The sequence below is a fragment of the Crocuta crocuta genome, unplaced genomic scaffold, assembly GCF_008692635.1.
Source record: "Crocuta crocuta isolate KB4526 unplaced genomic scaffold, BGI_CrCroc_1.0 scaffold45, whole genome shotgun sequence".
Classification (NCBI taxonomy): domain Eukaryota; kingdom Metazoa; phylum Chordata; class Mammalia; order Carnivora; family Hyaenidae; genus Crocuta; species Crocuta crocuta.
This window is the reverse complement of record NW_027530544.1, coordinates 5,100,783-5,119,556: the sequence shown is the minus strand read 5'-3', so window position 1 is coordinate 5,119,556 and position 18,774 is coordinate 5,100,783. Positions and strand designations below refer to the sequence as shown.

Sequence of the window (18,774 nt, the reverse complement as noted above, 5' to 3'; positions counted from 1 at the left end):
TCGCGGTTCCTCTCGGCCCCGGATGTGACTGTTTGGGCTGAGGCGCCCCGCGCCCGGCGCTAGATGGGATTGGGCGCCCACGGTGAGGTCATCACGAGGCGCCGATAAGGGAAGCGGGAAGCGCAGGTATGAGGCTGGCCTCTGTGGCTCTGTGGCAGTTCTTTGGTGTCTTTTCCTCTTTCTGATCTAGTGGTCTCGGTGTCTGCTTTCCTGGGCCCCTTTCCTTGTGAGGTTTTCCCGTGTCAGGTCCCTGCTTCAGACCCCAACCTAACGCCTGAAACTTCCAGTTCCTTGCTAGCCAATTCCTGGCTCCGCCACTTTCGACTTGAATTGGATCTTTCTTTACCTTCGGCATCTAAGGTCGTCTTCTCATGGTCTAGCCCTTTTGTTCCTTATTGGTACCGGGTATGTATCAGAAAATGAGTCCTACCGTGTATTCGGAAAATAAGATCATCTTTTATGAATCCCCGCACCCTCTGCCCAAATGTTTCGATAGCCTGAAAGTGCCATGTAATTGCTGATTAAGTGCTCCATTCTTTTGGACAAAATGTAGCCTTTCCCAGTGGTTCCTGCTAACCCTATTAGTAGGCGGATCTAGGCAGCATGTTTTTAAATAATTAGACATCCCAATAGGGAGAATGCTGTGGAGGCTGTAATTATAGATAGCTTCTTGGGAGAGAAAGAATTTAATCATTATTTGGTCATATTGCATTTTCCTAGGTGGCCGAAAGTTTTCTGACAGCCTTTAAGGAATGCTTAGTGAGAGAAAATAACCATCATGCGATCAAGGCACTGTGCTAGGTCTTTTATTCGAGTTTTATATAATTCTCAGAACGACTCTGAGGTAATTATTATAGGTCTTACAGATTCCCTTTGTAGTCAACTCCATTGTCTTGCCTTTATGTAGTAAGAAATCTTTTCAGTAGTTCCCTCTGTGTATAATACATTTCTAATTCTCCATTAAAAACAAAAGAACAGCAACTACTTCCTCCACTCTCTGGTAAATGGTGTTTGATTATTACTTGCTAGACCCTTCTTCCCAGATGTTTTTTTGTTTTTGTTTTTCCCTCCCAGTTTAGTAACCCAGATTCTTTCCTAACTAGTGCTAATGCCACAGCCCTTCAGTCATTTTGGTTGCTATACAGCTTCTCCACATCAGGACCAACTTTGGAAAACCCAAACATGGGAAGAAAAATTGACCTATACTCATTGTAGTGATAGTGACTACCTCATATTGTTTGAATGGTAGTATAATCCCAGACTAGGGAGTTTTATTCATTAATCATTCTTCAACTTTCAACTGTGGGACATCCAAGGAAGGAGGTCCAAATTTTGTTTGGGAAGGTACTTAAATTTTTTAAAAATCTTCAAAGATAAGTCGAGTTTGGTCCATCTGAGAAGGGGAGAAAGAACCAGGCAGAATCGACAGCTTTGAAGGCACAGACACTTGAAAAGGACATGTGGGCACATGGAAGTAAAACTGGAGCAGTGTTTAGTGATCATTCAGTTATTAAAGACTTTGACATTTATCCTGTCTGTCACAGTATAGGTGAGGTAGAGCCTTTGAAGGATTTGATGAGATAAATTCTGGTGCTAATCTAGCTCAGTCAGTGAGGTGACTTTGTGGCAAAGTACCCCCCAAGTGTCCCAGGCAGAATTTCAAAGTAGGAAAAGATGTTATGACTGGGTCCTTTTCTTTCTACCAGTCACCCTCCTGGCCTTGCCCCTCCCCTATATTTAGTACCATCCTGCCTTTTGACTGTTCAGAATTTCCATCTTTGCCTTCCAGCCTTTCTAAAAATGTTCTCAAGATACGCCACCTGCCCGCTCCGTGATTTCATTAGGTGTTAAAGGAAACTATTATCTAATTAGAGTAATGCACAATAGGCTATGATTAATTGCTTTAGACATTACCTATGGGAAGAGAAGCTTGTTGACCTGATACCTGAACATGGAGATAATGGTACTTACTTATTTCTTGTAGGCTTTCCTGTCCCAGTAAGAGAAAAACAAGAAACAGTGGCTTGACAACTCATTTCTGAAAGATTGTTCTGATTTAACTCAGATCTAATTATATTTTTTTGCCACTGCCTTATACCACAGCAGACTGTTGTTTAATACTTTTTTTTTTTTAGTTTATTTATTTTCAGAGAGAGAGAGAGAGTACAAGTGGGGGAGGAGCAAAGAGAGGGAGAAAAAAATCCCAAGTAGGCTCCGTGCCTGAGTGCAGAGCCCAATATGGGGCTCAAATTCATAAACCATGAGAGCATAGCCTGAGCTGAGATCAAGAGTCAGACACTCAACAACTGGCCCACCCAGGCACCCCTGTTGTTTAATACTTTTTGATAGTGGCCTTTGGGTATGTTTCAAATTAGAACAAATAATTTTAATTTTGTAGACTAAGTAAACAAGTGATTCTGGCGCTCTGGTTGGCTCCTGTGATCAATACCCTGCATGATAAGCTGAAAAGCCTTAATGTATAGTAGATTTCTGGGACTTGCTCGATTGTTTTTCTTTTAATTTTATTTTTTTAATGTTTGTTTATTTTTGAGAGACAGACAACACACAAGCAGGGAAAGGGGAGAGAGAGGAGAAGGACAGAGGATCTGTACTGATAGCAGAGAGCCCAATGTGGGGCTTGTACTCATGAACTTTGAGATCATGACCTGAGCCAAAGTCAGATGCTTAGCTGACTGAGCCACCCAGGAGCCCATCAACTATTTTTCTTAACATTCTCCATAATAGGTCTTTACTTTTATTTTTCTGACTAGCTTGGTGATCAGTAAATATTCATGTGATATAGAGATTAGAAGTTTAATTTGTATTTTACACTGGTGCATAGAGGTTAAGGTAGAGCTGACCTTGGTTTTGTGACATTAATAGACACTACTGGTTCCATTATGGAAAAATTTTCAGGAACTGTGTTATCTAATAGTTCCTTTAAGTACAAAATCCGTTTATTGCCGAATTTCTCACACTTTGGGGCGAGATTAACCATGTGTGTCTTTAAAATTGAGTTAGTCTTTTCCAGAAAAAAAAGTATATTAGGCAGAAAACCTGCTAAAACTTTACCAGTCAGCATTTACCTAGGTCCCCTGTGGGTAGATATGTGATGGGAAAATAGAAGTACTAGAAACTCTGCCTCATTCTTGTCTTACAGAAAATTTGAAATTCCAGTAGGAATCCAAAAACATATATGCACACAGAATCCTAAAGCTGTAGGGGGCAGACTTCCCCAAGCTTTAAAGTGGCTTCACTGTAGAAAAATTAAAACTAACGTAGGAAATAATTGATCAGCTTTCTAAGGAAAAAAGTTAAAATTATTTGTAACTTAAGTGTCCTTTTCAATGGTTAGTACAAACTTCATATTTTAAGGTAGCATTTTATCTATATTATATAAGTAAGTAGTCACCACAGATGACAGTCCCTAAGGATAAATAATGTCAATACGTTTTATTTCAAATTGTGCTAAGTGTCCTTTTTTTCTTGATTTATCTGGAACATTTGACAAAAGTCTTTTTTATGGCAGAAAAGTATTTAGCTACTATTTCATTACTTGTCAGCAAAAATCAAACCACCAGAGTTCCCTATCTTTACCTCTCTCTGAGTCATTTCCTCTCTAAACCTCTCCTTTAAAACTTAATTTGCTTCTGTCTTTAATTAGTTTCCTCTGTATACTAATTCAGTACTTGTGCTGAAGTAAATGTATCTTTTTGTCTTTCCCATCTTGTCATCTTTATGAAAATTGCTATATCTGATTATGTGACCATGGTTGCTGTTACTTTCCCCTCCCCCCACACCCCTCTGTTACTTTGATTACTGAAAGATTGGTGATTTTTTTTGCAGTCTAGTTAGTGATTTTGTGTATGTGTAAGTGCCTAAAAATGGGAGGGAATAAGCTTTGTGGCAAGAATAGAAACTTTAGGCAGATTGCCAGATTATTTTAAATCCGTTTTCAAAACAATATTAGGAAATTTATCTTTGTACTATTGGACTAGGTTCAGATTTTATATCTGAAAATACGAAAACAACTGTGGCAATTTCTCACTAGATAATTTCTCTTGGTAGATTTGTTTGCTTTCTTTTGTCTAACCACTTAGAGTTATATAAATTGCCCTGATTTCCTCTTTTTGCTTTACCCAGCAGGCAGTTAAGGAAGGGTAATATTATGTGGCAGTTTCATTGTATAAATCTGTGAAGCCTAGTGTATCAGGAATCTCAGTTTTGCACATGAGTACTGCTATTAAGTATAAGTGGGTGGTAAAGTAATTAAAAATACATGAGTATGGGGCATCTGGCTGGCTCAGTCAGTAGAGGATGCAACTCTTGATCTCGGGGTTGTGAGTTTGAGCCCCATGTTGGGTGTAGAGATTACTTAAGTAAATAAACTTAAAAATAGATGAGTAGTTTAAAAGCATTAATTAATTATTCATAGTTTTTCATTACTTTCTGTACTTTCAGAGAATCCTAACAAGTTAAAAACTATTGACAAGTGGTCGGGTGCTTGGGTGGCTCAGTCGGTTAAGCATCTGACTTCGGCTCAGGTCATGATCTCACAGTTCTTGAGTTCAAGCTCTGCGTCTGGGTCTGTGCTGATAGCTCAGAGCCTGGAACCTGCTTCAGATTCTGTGTCTCCCTCTCTGCCCCTCCCCTGCTCATACTCTGTCTCTCAAAAAATGAATAAATGTTTAAAAAACAATTTTTGGAACTATTGTCAAATGGAATTGTTAGAAAAGGGTCTTCATTATTTAAAAGTCTGGGATCCTTTTATATTGGATCTGTTGTACAGATCCTAAGGGCCAAGATTACTTTGGTCAAATTATTTTTGAATCTCAAGTTTTATTATCTTTAAAATGGAATAATACTAAACAGAAGGCTGTTTTGAGAATAAAATTTAATAATGTACCGAATTCATCTCTGGTGGTAAAAACCCAAGGGCCTACGTTTTTAACCATTTCCCTGGATAATTATTGGCGTAGTACAGGTTCTCAAATTTTAGCATACATCAGCATCACTGGAAGGCTTGTTAAAATGCATGGCTGGGCCCTAATCCCAGCATTTCTGATTCTCTAGGGTAGAATCGGGCAATTTATATGTCTAAGTTCCTAGGTTATGCTGATGTTGCTGGTCTGGAGGCCATACTTTGAGGACCATTGATACAGATCTATGATGCCACTTTGTCCAGCCTAATGAAAATAGGAGAAGTGAGGGGTGCCTGGCTGGCTCAGTAAGTGGAGCATGTGACTCTTCATCTTGGGTTTGTGAATTAGAGCCCCATGTTGGGTGTAGAGATTACATTTAAAACAATTTTTAATAGGAAAAGTGATAATGGTAATATTTGTTGAGCTCTCATTATGTACCAGAGACTGTTATATGTGTTTTACATATATTTCTCTATGATCATATGAAATGATGCTATTATATTTATTACCCCTAGTTATAGAGAAGGAAAATGAATCACAGAGAGGTTCAAGTTTATTTATTTTTAATTTTTTTAAAGATTTATTTATTTTTGAGAAACAGAGCACAGGTGGGAGAGGGGTAGAGAGAGAGGGAAACACAGAATCTGAAACAGGCTCAAGGCTCTGAGCTGTCAGCACAGAGCCTGTTGTGGGACTTGAACCCACGAACTGTGAGATCATGACCTGAGCTGAAGTCAGATGCTCAACTGAGTGGGCCACCCAGATGTCCCTAAAGTTTATTTATTTTGAGAGAGGATGAATGAACAAGGGCAGAGAGATGAGGGGAGAAAGAGAATCCCAAGCAGGCTCCGCACTGTTAGCGCCAAGCCAGACGTTCGGCTCAGACTCAAGAACCACGAGATCATGACCTGAGCTGAAATCGACAGTCGGATGCTTAACCAACTGAGTCATCCAGGTGCCCCAAGCAGCTCTCTTTTAAAAATAATTTTTACTAATTTAAATATATAATGTTTATTCTTATGTGAACCTCACATCAGATGCTGCAGGACAAGGTTTGCCTGGGTCCCTGAATGCAAAGAAAGCCCATTTATGCATGTGCCAGCCAGGTGTACCACAATCCTGTGTTTAACTAGGCTTTTGTAGACTTGACCTTCAAATGTCTTTTTTTTTTTTAAATTATACTTTTTTAGATGTCTTTTTAAAAATATTTAAGTGAAATACTGTGTATTGTATTTGTCTCCTCCCATCAAGTTCTTAAATAAGAGGTTACAGTTTTTGCTCCCCTCTCCACAGGGTGCTTGGGGCCATAATGGCAGTCAAGTGGACTGGTGGACATTCTTCACCTATTCTCTGCCTGAATGCAAGTCAAGAAGGGCTGGTGGCTTCTGGAGCAGAGGGTGGTTATCTTATGGTTTGGGGTGAAGATGGGACTCCATTAGGACATACACACTTCCAAGGGGCTGATGATGTTACCAGTGTCTTATTCTCTCCCTCCTGCCCCACCAAGCTCTATGCCTCACATGGAGAAACTATTAGCTTACTCGATGTCAGATCCCTCAAAGGTTCTTTGGACCATTTTCATGTGAATGAAGAAGAAATCAATTGTCTCTCATTGAATGAAACTGAAAACTTGCTGGCTTCTGCTGATGACTCCGGGGCAATCAAAATCCTAGATATGGAAAATAAGAAAGTTAGCAGATCACTGAAGAGACATTCCAATATCTGTTCTTCGGTAGCTTTTCGTCCTCAAAGGCCTCAGAGCCTGGTATCGTGTGGACTGGATATGCAGGTAATGAATGCTTTGCAGAGAGTACTTGGGTAATTTCTAATGGGTTTGGTAACAATCAGATACTGACCAGATTAAATATATCTTTGCATTTTCTGTTCTCTGCTAATGTGTCTTATCTCTGTATGAACCATAAGCTTTACTTCTGTGTGTAAATGCTAACTTGACAAAGCCTAGTAGATTTTATTCACAAAGTAATCACTTATTCCTTAGCCTTCCTTTCTCTGTGCTTAAGACTGTCTTAAAACCTGATCATTTAAATATTTGATTCTAAACACCTTTTTAAACAAAGGAGCATGCTGAACAGACTATCACCCATTCTCTACAAACTCTATTTTTTCTTAAAAAAAAAAAAAAGAGAGACTGGATCTGTTGTTCTTACTTTAAAATTCTGTGATATATTAATTAAACTATTGTATATTGGTGACCAAGATCAGAGCTTTGCATTCAATAAGTTTTAAAAGAAACATCACAAATTAGACCAAATTCAGAGGAAAGCTATCAGGAGAATGGATATATCAAGAAACCCCATCATGTAGGTGAAATGGAAGTGTTTCCTTGTTTATTTTTTTTATTTATCTATTAGAGCATGAGCTGGGGAGTGATGGGGGGAGAGGAAGGGAGGGAATCCTAAGCAGGCTCCACACTATCAACAGGGAGCCGATGCAGGCCTCTAACTCATAAACTGTGAGATCACAACCTGAACTGAAACCAAGAGTCGGATGCTTAACTGACTCAGCCATCCAGGCACCCTGGAAATGGAAGTGTTTAATTGTTTAATTCTTGGTTTTCATGAGAGGGAAAAGTGGAATGTGCTAGCCAAATAGAAGTTAAAGGGAAGCAGATTTTGGTTTAATTAAAAAAAAGCTTTCAGATAGCTTGAACTTTCCCATAGCAGATGTACTTCCTTTTAAAAGTAAACCTTGTAAGGTTGCCTGAGTGGCTCAGACAGTTAAGTGTCCAACTCTCAGCTCTGGTCTTGATCTCAGATCAATCTTGGTCTTGATCAATCAGATCAATCTCAGATCTTGATCTCAGATCTCAGCTCTGGTCTTGATCTCAGGGTTGTGAGTTCAGGCCCTACATTGGGCTCCATGCTGGGCATGAAGCCTAGTTTTTATTTAATTTTATGTTTTATTTATTTCAGAGAGAGAGAGACAGCATGCGCAGGGTGGGTCAGGGAGAGAGGGAGATACAGAATCTGAAACAGGCTCCAGGCTCTGAGCTGGCTGTTAGCACAGAGCCCGATGCGGGGCTTGAACCCACAAACCGTGAGATCATGACCTGAGCCGAAGTCAGACACTTAACCGACTGAGCCACCCAGACGCCCCGCCTAGTTTTTAAAACAAAACAAAACAAAACAAAACAAAAGTGTCACTGGAGTGAGGATAATCATGAATTCTCTCTGGTGATCATTTACTACTTGCCAGCGCTTTATATATATTTGTTTTCATTCAGATCACACTTTGTAATTACTATTGCTTTTTGTAGAAATGAGACTGAGGTTCAAATTAAGTATCCATATAGCTGTCTGAATTGAGATTCAGACTAGATTGAATCTCTCTGGCTCCAAAGCCTGTGTTTTTTTTTCTTTTTTTTTCCTGTGACACCAGAGGTATCAAACAAGAGATCATCAGTAAAGTGATAGAAAAGGTTCTTGGTTTGCAAACGGGTGACTTCTAGAAAAAGAGCCATTATTTATTAGTGACTTGTGTGTCCTATACTGTTCTAGGCATTTAATCTACATTCTTTTTTTTTTAATGTTAATTTATTTTGAGAGAGTATGTGTGGAGGAGAGGCAGAGAGGGAGGGAGAGAGAGAATCCCAAGCAGGCTCGACACTGTCCATACAGACCCAATGCACAGCTCGATCCCACAAACCATGAGATTATGACACAAGCTGAAATCAAGAGGCAGATGCCTAATCATCTGAGCCACCCACACGGCCCAGTCTATATTCTTTATTGTGTACAGTATCTTTCAAGACTCTGTGATTCCATTAATACCATCAAAGACTTTGTCTTTCTACATTTTTGGCCAGCAATCTTTACCACTCCCTCTCTACCTTCTATACTCCTCATAAGTTAAAAATAAATGAGGGTGGGTTTTATTGTTTTCATAATGACTGCCATTACTCTCCCCCACACTACTGGTATTTAGTAGGCAGAATCAGTGGATGGCCAACAGCACTGGAACAGTTCCTAAACAATAAAGAATTATCTTAGCAAAAATGTCTATAGTTCTGTTGTGAACTATATCCCACACTTGAGGAGCACAATGACTCTATGACCTATAAACTCTTTTTCCACACCTAAGTCTTCACAAGCCCTTATAAACCTACATTTTCTGCCCTCATGGTAATAATCTGCCTATTTTGGTTATACAGAAAGACCTACACACACACACACACACACACACAAGCAAGACCTACACATCCAGGTGGATATCTGTGTTGAATAGGCAGATTGTACAGTGTCTCTTTGATTAGTCATTCTTTCAACCTTAAGCTATACCAGTTTTCAACCACTGGTTCGTTAATTTACTAGTCATGGCAGTAAACAATTAGGTGTGCAAAAATGACTTCTCAGATTAGATCAGAAAATGGGCATCTAGAATTCATCAGTTCTAGGAGAGAAATTCTAGTGGCAGGCAGCTGCTAGAGAGCAGTATAGAACATAAATATTTTATGAAAAGGAGGCTTAGGTAATTGTTTACTTAATTTGACTCCAAGACCTAAATATTCACTGTAGATTAATTTCTGCATTGGGTTGTGATATAACAACAGTGGTAAGACAGCACAACTGAGCTTTTAAGAAATTAGTTCCCTTGGGGCACCTGAGTGGCTCAGTCAATTAAGCATTGACTTCTGCTCAGGTTGTGATCTTGTGGTTCGTGAATTTGAGCCCCACATAGGGCTCTGCACTGGTGGTTCAGAGCTTGCTTGGGATTCTCTCTCACCCTCTCTCTGCCCCTTCCCCACTTATGTGCACCCTCTCTCTCAGAAAAAATTACTTTCCTTAACTGAAATTGAAACTGTAGTATCTAACAGTTTACTTCTTAAAATGTGGCTATCTGATATTACTCTAAACTTTAAGAATAGCCAGTCTATGGAGGAGTCCAAGAATGTAGGTATAATAGTGGAATGGAGTTAATTTTGGAGTCCCATCTAGCAGATTCTGGAATGTGCCATTTTCCTTGTGTTCAGATTTTTTAAAATAGAGATTTGTTCCCATATCACATCTTTGTTATATTTTCTGATATTTCTTTGCTTAATTTACTTTGATTTGTTAATATTTTAGCTTCAGCCAAGCAGCAACTGCTGGCCACCTAGTAAAATGTTATAAATCCAATCTAAAAGGGTTTTCAGTGCTTTCTGCTTTGGTAGAAGCAGAATGTATTATTAGAGGGGACTTCCAGAGGCTGAGTTGAACGAAGTTACCTTCAATAGAAAACCAAATCCTTAATATCATCAGCAGTAGTAATCTTGTCAATTCAGATCTGAGCTTTTGACTGATATTCTCGTGTCTGTTTTAAATTGTGAGTAATAATTAAGGGATGATACTAGATGGTAAAATAAAGCTGTCTATCCTCTAAAAGTATGAAGAATATTTTCCTTTGCAAATTGTTTGCTGGGAGAAGAAAATGAATCACCAGATTATAGAGTAAAATCAATTCACAGAATTTTTTGTTTGTTTGTTTTAACAGGTTTTAATTAGCATTTCATATAAATCAGTTTAGTAGGTACAAAATCATGGTAGGAAACAACAAAGAAAACCACATATACCAGATGACAAATTAATCAACAGATAGGTATGGAATTTTTGCTCTTTCCAGGCATTAAGCAAAGATTAATTAAATCTCAGGGTGCCTGGCTGACTTGGTTGGTAGAGCACATGACTCTTGATCTCAGGGTTGTAAGTTCAATCTATATGTTTGGTGTGGAGCCTACTTAATTTTTTTAAAAAAAGGTAAATTAAATCTCAAGAAACTGACAAGCTAGTGGCATATGTTATTTAATAGCACAGAAATTAAATACAGGAAAGAGGGCAGTGGGCTGGAATACTTAAAAGCCTTCCTAGAGGGACAGAAACTTGAGGTAAACCTCTAAAATGGGTACTTTAGGTAGTATGAAAGGAAAGAAAGCATTCTAGATACAAATAATTTCAGTGATAATCTAGATTTTGTTTATTTAGTTGACAAGCTTTTTGACTTGCAACCAGCATAGATTAAAGTTGATAAGTTTCATAATCTTCTGTTTTACTTGTAGAGATGAGGGTACAGTGACTTTAAGAAATGCAGCTGCTTGGGATGTCTGTGTGGCTCTATTGGTTAAGTGTCCAACTTCAGTTCAGATCTGATCTCACCATTAGTGAGTTAGAGCCCTGTGTTGGGCTCTGTGCTGACAGCTCAGAGCCTGGATCCTGCTTCAGATTCTGTCTCCCTCTCTCTGACCCTTCCCCACTCACACTCTGTGTGTCTCTCTCTCTGAAGAATAAATAAACATTAAAAAAAAAAAAAGAAAGAAATGCAACTGCTTAAGAATGTGGATTACACTTTGATGGGTTTGTTCATCCCAAGTTATTACCTTATTGTACATTGGCATCCGATATACAGGCACCAGGGTAGCATTCCACTGGCATATTGTGGTGCCAGCTAAATTTTTAAAAATTTAATATTGCTAGAAATGCATCATACTAATTATTGTCAGACTACTTTGATGACTTTATTACAAGTAGAATAAGCATGTTAGTTGAGCAAAATGGCCAGGCCTCTGTTTGACTACATAACTTCCTCTTATTTAAAGGTGATGCTGTGGAACCTTCAGAAAGCACGGCCACTCTGGATTACAAATTTGCAGGAAGATGAAACAGAAGAGATGGAAAGCCCACAATCACCTGGTCAGCTTTTAAACCCTGCTTTAGCCCACTCTGTGTCTGTGGCATCATGTGGCAATATTTTTAGCTGTGGTGCAGAAGATGGTAAGGTTCGAATCTTTAGGGTGGTGGGAGTTAAGTGTGAACAAGAACTAGGATTTAAGGGCCATGCTTTGGGAGTATCCCAGGTCTGCTTTCTACCAGAATCCTATATGCTGCTTACTGGAGGGAATGATGGGAAGATAATGTTGTGGGATGTAAGCAGTGAAGTTGAAAAAAAACAGAAGAGCCCTACAAAACATACCCACAGGAAGAAAACTAAAAGAGCAGCTTATACGAAGCAGGGTGTAAACACTCATGCTCTAGTAGCAGGTGAAGAAGAACATGGCAAAATTTTGCCAAAGCTAAGTATTGAACACGGAGAAAAGGTGAACTGGCTCTTGGGTACCAAAATAAAGGGACACCAAAATATATTAGTAGCTGATCAAACTAGTTGTGTATCTGTATATCCCTTAAAAGCATTTTAAATCAAATAAAAACATTTGAAAAACTGGAGCAAAACTTTTTATAGGATAAAAAAAATCCTGATTCTTCATTTTTGTCATTCTTAATGTTTGTCATATTTTGAATAATACCATTCCATTGTATAAATTATAAGACATTTGAGTAAAAGATAATTGGGTAATACTTTATATAGTAAATGACATTAAAATTTGGGGGGAAGAGAACTAATAATCACCGAGTAATGATATGTACCACCCATTTTAGATGTTTCATTTCTTTTTTTATTTTGTTTATTTATTTTGAGAGAGTGAGTGAGCAGGGGAGGGGCAGAGGGAGAGGGAGAGAGAGAATCCAAAGCAGGCTCCACTCAGTGTAGAGTCCAACTCAGGGCTCAATCTCAGGAACTGTGATATCATGACCTGAGCCAAAATCAATAATGGTGCTTAACCGACTGAGCCACCCAGGTGCCCCTTGTTTGATTTCTTATTCCAAATCTGTGAATTGTATGTGGCAATCATTTTATTGCCACAGTGATTGGACTCAAAGTTATTAAGTAACAAAGAACCAGGAAAATGGCAGGCATGATTACTTACCTGGAAAGGCTCTCGGTTGTCTTGTCAAGCCTCCTGCCTCAGGGAGGCCCACATATGACCTAATCCAAGTGTAGTATAACCAAGTGACATTGGTTAATTCAGATCGTAGGATGTCTTGAGGAGCCTTGCAAAGTTGGAGGAAGAAACCTGTTCTTGCTTGTTCTCTGTAAAGCCCAGAAGGCTTTGCTAACAATCACCCTCTGTTGTTTCTAAGAAAAGGGCTTCAGGGTCAGATCAGTGTAGGATATTATGCAGTAATCCAAGCTGTGGTGTTGACAGAAAGAAGAAGCCAAAGTTACAAATAAACAGAAATTCTGACTAAGCAGAAGATATAGAGAAGAAATAAAAGAGGTAGAGAATAGAAACCAAGATAATATGTCAAGATTAAGTTCCTTTTCATCATGGCCAGGATTGCTGTCTTCTCTACATGTTCTTTCCACTTTTTTTTTTTTTAAATGTTTTTAATGTTTATTTTTGAGAGAGAGAAAGAGCAGGAGTGAGAGAGGGGCAGAGAGAGAGGGAGGCACAGAATCTGAATCTGTCAGCACAGAGTCCGATGCGGGGCTCAAACTCAAGAGCCATGAGATTATGACCTGAGCTGAAGTTGGATGCTTAACGACTGAGCCACCCAGGTGCCCCCTGTTCTTTGCACTTCTGCTTATACTGCCTACTCTTATATTCCAAGTTTTAAGGAGAATCTGATTGGTTACCATTAACCTTGTTTGTGGAGAACTCTTTGATAAGCACAGTTTTAGTCCAAAGCTTGTTGCAAGTGACAGAAACCAAATTCAAATTGGTTTAAAGGAATAAAAAGGAGTTTTTTGGCTGACTTAACTGAGAAGTCCAAGGATAATCAGCATGTACTCCTGAGGTAGCTAAGCTAATAGGATGAGTCTACAGGTGTCCCATCTTGTGGAAAGTCTTTCTGAGAAGTGGAGATGGAATACTCACCATGGTTTTTAGTCATACCTAGAGGCTTTTTTTTTTTTTAACTTGCAACTAAAAGTTCTAGCCAATTAAGTGGGCAATCAATAAAGATTGTTGAGTGTTCTCACTTGGAATTTAAGGAAAGAAGAATACCATCTTGGCATTAAAAAAAGTCATTGGTGGGGCACCTGGGTGGCTTAGTTGGTTAAGCGTCCGACTTTCACTTAGGTCATGATCTCGCGGTTCGTGGGTTCAGGCCCCACGTTGGGCTCTGTGCTGACTGCCAGCCCAGAGCCTGGAGCCTGTTTCAGAGTCTGTGACTTCCTCTCTCTCTGACCCTCCCCTGCTCACGGTGTCTCTCTCTCTTTCCTAGAAATAAATAAAACATTAAAAAAATTTTAAGAAAAAATTCATTGGCATTGGCACCTGGCTGGCTCAGTTGATGGAATATGCAACTCTTGATCTTGGGATTGTGAGTTCAAGCCCACATTGGACATAGAGATTGCTTTTAATTTTTTTAAATTTATTTCTGAGAGAGAGAGACAGGATGAGCAGGGGAGGGTCAGAGAGAGAGGGAGACACAGAATCTGAAACAGGCTCCAGACTCTGAGCTAGCTGTCAGCTCAGAGCCTGATGTCGGGCTCGAACCCACGAACTATGAGATCATGACCTGAGCCAAAGTCAGACGCTTGACCAACTGAGCCACCCAGATGCCCCGAGATTACTTTAAAAAAATATGTATATATTGGTTTAGGAGTTTGGCCTGCGTATTGACAGAAACAAGGTTCTAATCCCACACTGGGGCAAGATTCTTGGACACTTTTTGCTTTAGTTTCTTTGAAAGTGAAGGGCTTGAATTAGAAACCCCTCTAAGGTGCCTTTAATGAAATGAAATGAAAATACCATCATCATAGTATTATGCTTATCCAATGATTCTAATATTAAAAGATTAGAAAGGACTAATGCTCATGGCTAATCTCTGGAGGTTTTAGAGGGACCTTTTCAGAAATAACCCAAGTTACAGCATCATTTTAGCTAATGAGCCTGCATAAATTTATGGGAATAAGGTAAGAAGTACTTAAACCAGGTTTGAAAATCAGTCAAACTTCTTTTGGTTTCTGACAGGCTGCCTAAGCAAAAAAAGGAAATTTACTATCAGGACACTGGGGCATGGGGAGCAGAAATATAGCTTGGTTTCACTTGAGTCTCTAACAAGTGAGGCCATTATGAATCAAAGCAGCTGTGGGGGTGCCTGGGTGGCTCAGTCGATTGAGCGACCAACTCTTGATTTTGGTTCAGGTAGTGATCCCAGGTTGTGGGATTGAGCCCCATGTCCGGCTCTCAGCTGAGCATGAAGGCTGCTTGGGATTCTCTCTGCCCCTCTCCCCCCACTTGCTCTCTCTCCCCCTCTTTCTCTTAAAAAAAAAAAAAAAAACTTAAAAAAAAAAGGCACTGGANGCATGAAGGCTGCTTGGGATTCTCTCTGCCCCTCTCCCCCCACTTGCTCTCTCTCCCCCTCTTTCTCTTAAAAAAAAAAAAAAAAACTTAAAAAAAAAAAGGCACTGGATAACTCAGTCAATTGTTGAGTGTCTGACTCTTGATTTCGGCTCACGTCATGATCGGGTAGTTTGTGAGATAGCCCCACCTCAGGCTCTGTACTGACAGGGTAGAGCCTGCTTGAGATTCTCTCTCTGTTCCCTTCCCCCGTCCCTCCCCCGATCATATGCACATATGCGCATGCACTCTCTCAAAATGAAAAACTTTTTAAAAAAGTTTAGGGGCGCCTGGGTGAGTGGCTCAATCAGTTAAGCATATGACTTCAGCCCAGATCATGATTTTGCAATCAAGGAGTTTGAGCCCCCCATCAGGCTCTGTGCTGATAGCTCTGAACCTGGAGCCTGCTTTGGATTCTGTTTCCCTCTCTCTCTGTCCCTCTCTTGCTCGTGCCTGGTCTCTCTCAAAAAAATAAGTAAACATCAAAAAAAATTTTAAGTTTAAAATAAATTTAAAAAAAGAATCAAGGCAGCTGCATTTTCTTGAGTTCTCATGGTCATTTGTCTCTGCTTCTCTCTACATGATGGTTTTTACTTGCAAAAAGATGGCCTTTCAGGGCTATATCAACAATCCATTTCAATTCCAGAAACCAAATGAGCAGGGTCTCAAGCCTGAAGAGAATATGATTGATCCAACTTAGTTAAGCATCTGCCTTTGATCCATTCAGCTCTGACTACGGGGCTACTGTCATTTAGTATCAGCATATGCAAAAGGGCCTACTCCCATAGTTGGAGAGGTAGTTCTCAGAGAAGGGGTGTAGAGGCTAAACTAATAGTCCAAAGATCTACAATTAACTATTGATATTTGTATAAAAATTATATATAAAATGAAGCCTCCTTAGGTCAGCTATTTTGTTACAGTTTGACCCTTTCAATTGGCAAGCAACAGAGACCTACCCAGGTTACTTCAGTTAATGAAAGTTTGAGGAAATATGATGGTAAAGGTAGCAAAGGAAGGCACCTCCGCCTGGGCTTACAGAGAAGCAGGATACCATTTTGAATATAGCTTAACTCTAGTAGCCAGCCAGCTGTTCAGATAATAAATAAGAACTTGAGTAGTCACTCCTTAGAAGTGGGCTTTCTGGGGCGCCTGGGAGGCTCAGTCAATTAAGCCTCTAACTCTTCATTTCAGCTCAAGTCATGATCTCACAGTTGTGAGATCAGGCCCTGTGTCAGTCTCCACACTGGGTGTAGATCCTGCTTGGGATTCTCTCTCCCTCTCCCCCCCCCCCAAGTGGGCTTTCCAAAGTCCCCCATTTGTAGTAGGCTGAAAATGTCCCCCCAAAATAATAGGTTTTGATGCCTGGAAGTTGTAAATGTTACTTTGGTGAAAGGATCCTTGCAGATGTAATTGTGTTACAAGTAGTAAAGGATTATGTTAAACATAATCATAGTAATTGTGTACCTGCTTTAAAAAAATGTTTTAAGTTTATTTGAGAAAGCAAGTCCATGCGAGTAAGAGGCAGAGAGAGAGGGAGAGAGAATCCAAAACAGGCTGTATGCTGTCAGCAGGGAGCCCTACACAGAGCTCAGTCTCATAAACCATGAGATCATGACCTGAGCTGAGATCAAGAGTCCAATACTTAACTGACTGAGACACCGAGCCCCCCTACCCCCACCCCATTAGACTGTAAGATGCTTGAGGGCAAGGATTCTGCCCTTTTATTTCAGAGCTTATGGTCTGGTCTATCCTGGATCCCCTCCACTCATACAAATAGTACTCACTAAATGTTAAGTGAATCAAGGGAGGTCCTGTAAGTATAAATATTAAGAGATGTAGATAGAAAGGTCAACCTGAAGGATGCTGGTGGCAAGGTTGCCTGGCAACCAGACTGAACCCTTTGCTTGTGCTTCACGTTATTTTTAAGACCAGCTGTCAGGGGTACACATGGTTCTCAATTTACAGACACCCAGACATGCTCATTTCGTATTTGATGTTCCCTCTCCACATTACAATCAGTTTGTGGTCCAAGATAGACAATGCTGAGGCTGATGCAGTGGCACCCAGTTGTTCTCCCTGCCAGGAGCAAAAATACCTTTAGGATTAATCAATCACCCTTTGGCAGAATCATGTATAATTCTGGTGCCTTAACCTATGAACAGATCTCCTTTGACCTCAGATTTTCTATTTATAAGCAGACAGTTAGTAGAAAACATGAATATACTGTACAAGTGCTGTGTGTGTGTGTGTGTGTGTGTGAATACATCAGCACACATCTCCCAAAAAGGACACTTTCCAATAAAAACATAATTCTAATATATCCAAGAAATTTAGCAATAATTAGATTCTTACTCTTGGCCAGCCAATTGTGACTAATACCATTTTTACTGTGCTGGTAAAAGTTAGTGGTTGAGGGTGGCAGCCAGAAGTGCAAAACATGGGCCTGGCAGCGCTGGGAAGGGCTTAAAGAGGTAAAAGGCCGGGAACAAGAGGATCCTTGTGTAGTCTGGTGTCTGAGCAGAAATGAGTCTCCTTTGTATACAACCCTCTTCCTGTGGTATGCCTCTAGCGAGGAAGATTGACCCTTCCACTGGGCTAAAGTCCATTTTAGAGACTAAACTATCAGGCCAGAGGGACACTGGGAGAGTGAGGATAGGAGTCTCCGCTGGAGTGAACAAAGTACTCTACTATGGCCACCACTACTGGGACCTTATGCTAGCCAGAGGAGTAGGATTTAATCTAGGCCCAGGAGAGAATGTGGATGAAATTCAGAACACCTCTGCAACACCAGGAAAGCCCTGTCATACCTTGGTACTCTTGGTGGAGGAAAGGTCTGGGCTATTTAATAGAGCCTCCTTCAGGTCCTCGTCTATAGCCCTAAAATATGTTTGGGGGAAGTGACCCTACACTTGGACATGATTTTTCTGTAATCATTCTAGGCAATGATTGAAGAAGCATCCAGAGCATAGAGTGGTCAAGTAAAAACAATGACTTATAAATGTTGACACAACAGGTCACAGACCTGAAAAATGAGTGCATCTTTGAAAGTTGCTAATTTGTTCAATCTTAGAATTTCTACAAAGTATACCATCAAATATGCAATTATGAAATACAATGAAAGAGTTTGTAAGAATTGTATGCCTTCTGAGTCCATAGACTAAAAAATATCTTCATCTACTTCTCAAACCTGAATTTACTCATAAATAACCATATGTTGTACTGTCAGAAGTTCCATTATTAGATTCATTAAGTATCGTATCTGGGAGGTACAACATTGTTAATTGTGTTATAAGCCAAGGTGTGACTAGATAAATGCAAATGTTACTACTTTATTAAAAGTTAATAGATATAATAGTAAGTAAATTGGGTCAGCCACTATGAAGAACAGCATGGAGATTTTCCCACAAATTAAAAGTAGAACTACCATATGATCTTGTTATATGGTATATATCCAAAGGAAATAAAAACACATTGTTGGAAGAGACATGTACTCCCATTTTTATTGCAGCATCATTCACAATAGTCAAGATATGGAAACAGATGTCTGGCAAAGGATGAATGGATAAAGAAGATGTGGTGGCATGTATGTGTATACACATACAAATACACATACATATACATATATGTAATGGAATACTATTCAGTCCTGAGAAAAGAATTCTGCCATTTGCTACA

At 39.7% G+C, this 18,774-nt stretch overlaps 1 protein-coding gene across 4 annotated transcripts; it reads left to right on the top strand.

Annotated features, from left to right (window-relative positions):
* The first annotated feature begins 26 nt into the window (after positions 1 to 26).
* WDR53 (WD repeat domain 53) lies at positions 27 to 18,699 on the top strand. 4 transcript variants are annotated; one of them, XM_077767692.1, is made up of 4 exons: positions 27 to 126; positions 6,216 to 6,711; positions 11,512 to 11,686; positions 18,608 to 18,699. In XM_077767692.1, the coding sequence occupies exons 2-4, from the start codon at positions 6,232 to 6,234 to the stop codon at positions 18,655 to 18,657; spliced, it is 705 nt and encodes a 234-aa protein (XP_077623818.1). In that variant the 5' UTR covers positions 27 to 126; positions 6,216 to 6,231; the 3' UTR covers positions 18,658 to 18,699. The 4 variants fall into 4 exon arrangements, with proteins under 4 accessions (XP_077623818.1, XP_077623814.1, XP_077623815.1 ...); XM_077767688.1 differs by lacking the exon at positions 18,608 to 18,699 and having other exon boundaries at positions 33 to 126; positions 11,512 to 12,238; XM_077767689.1 differs by lacking the exons at positions 27 to 126; positions 18,608 to 18,699 and adding an exon at positions 141 to 405 and having other exon boundaries at positions 11,512 to 12,238.
* The last annotated feature ends 75 nt before the right edge of the window (positions 18,700 to 18,774 follow it).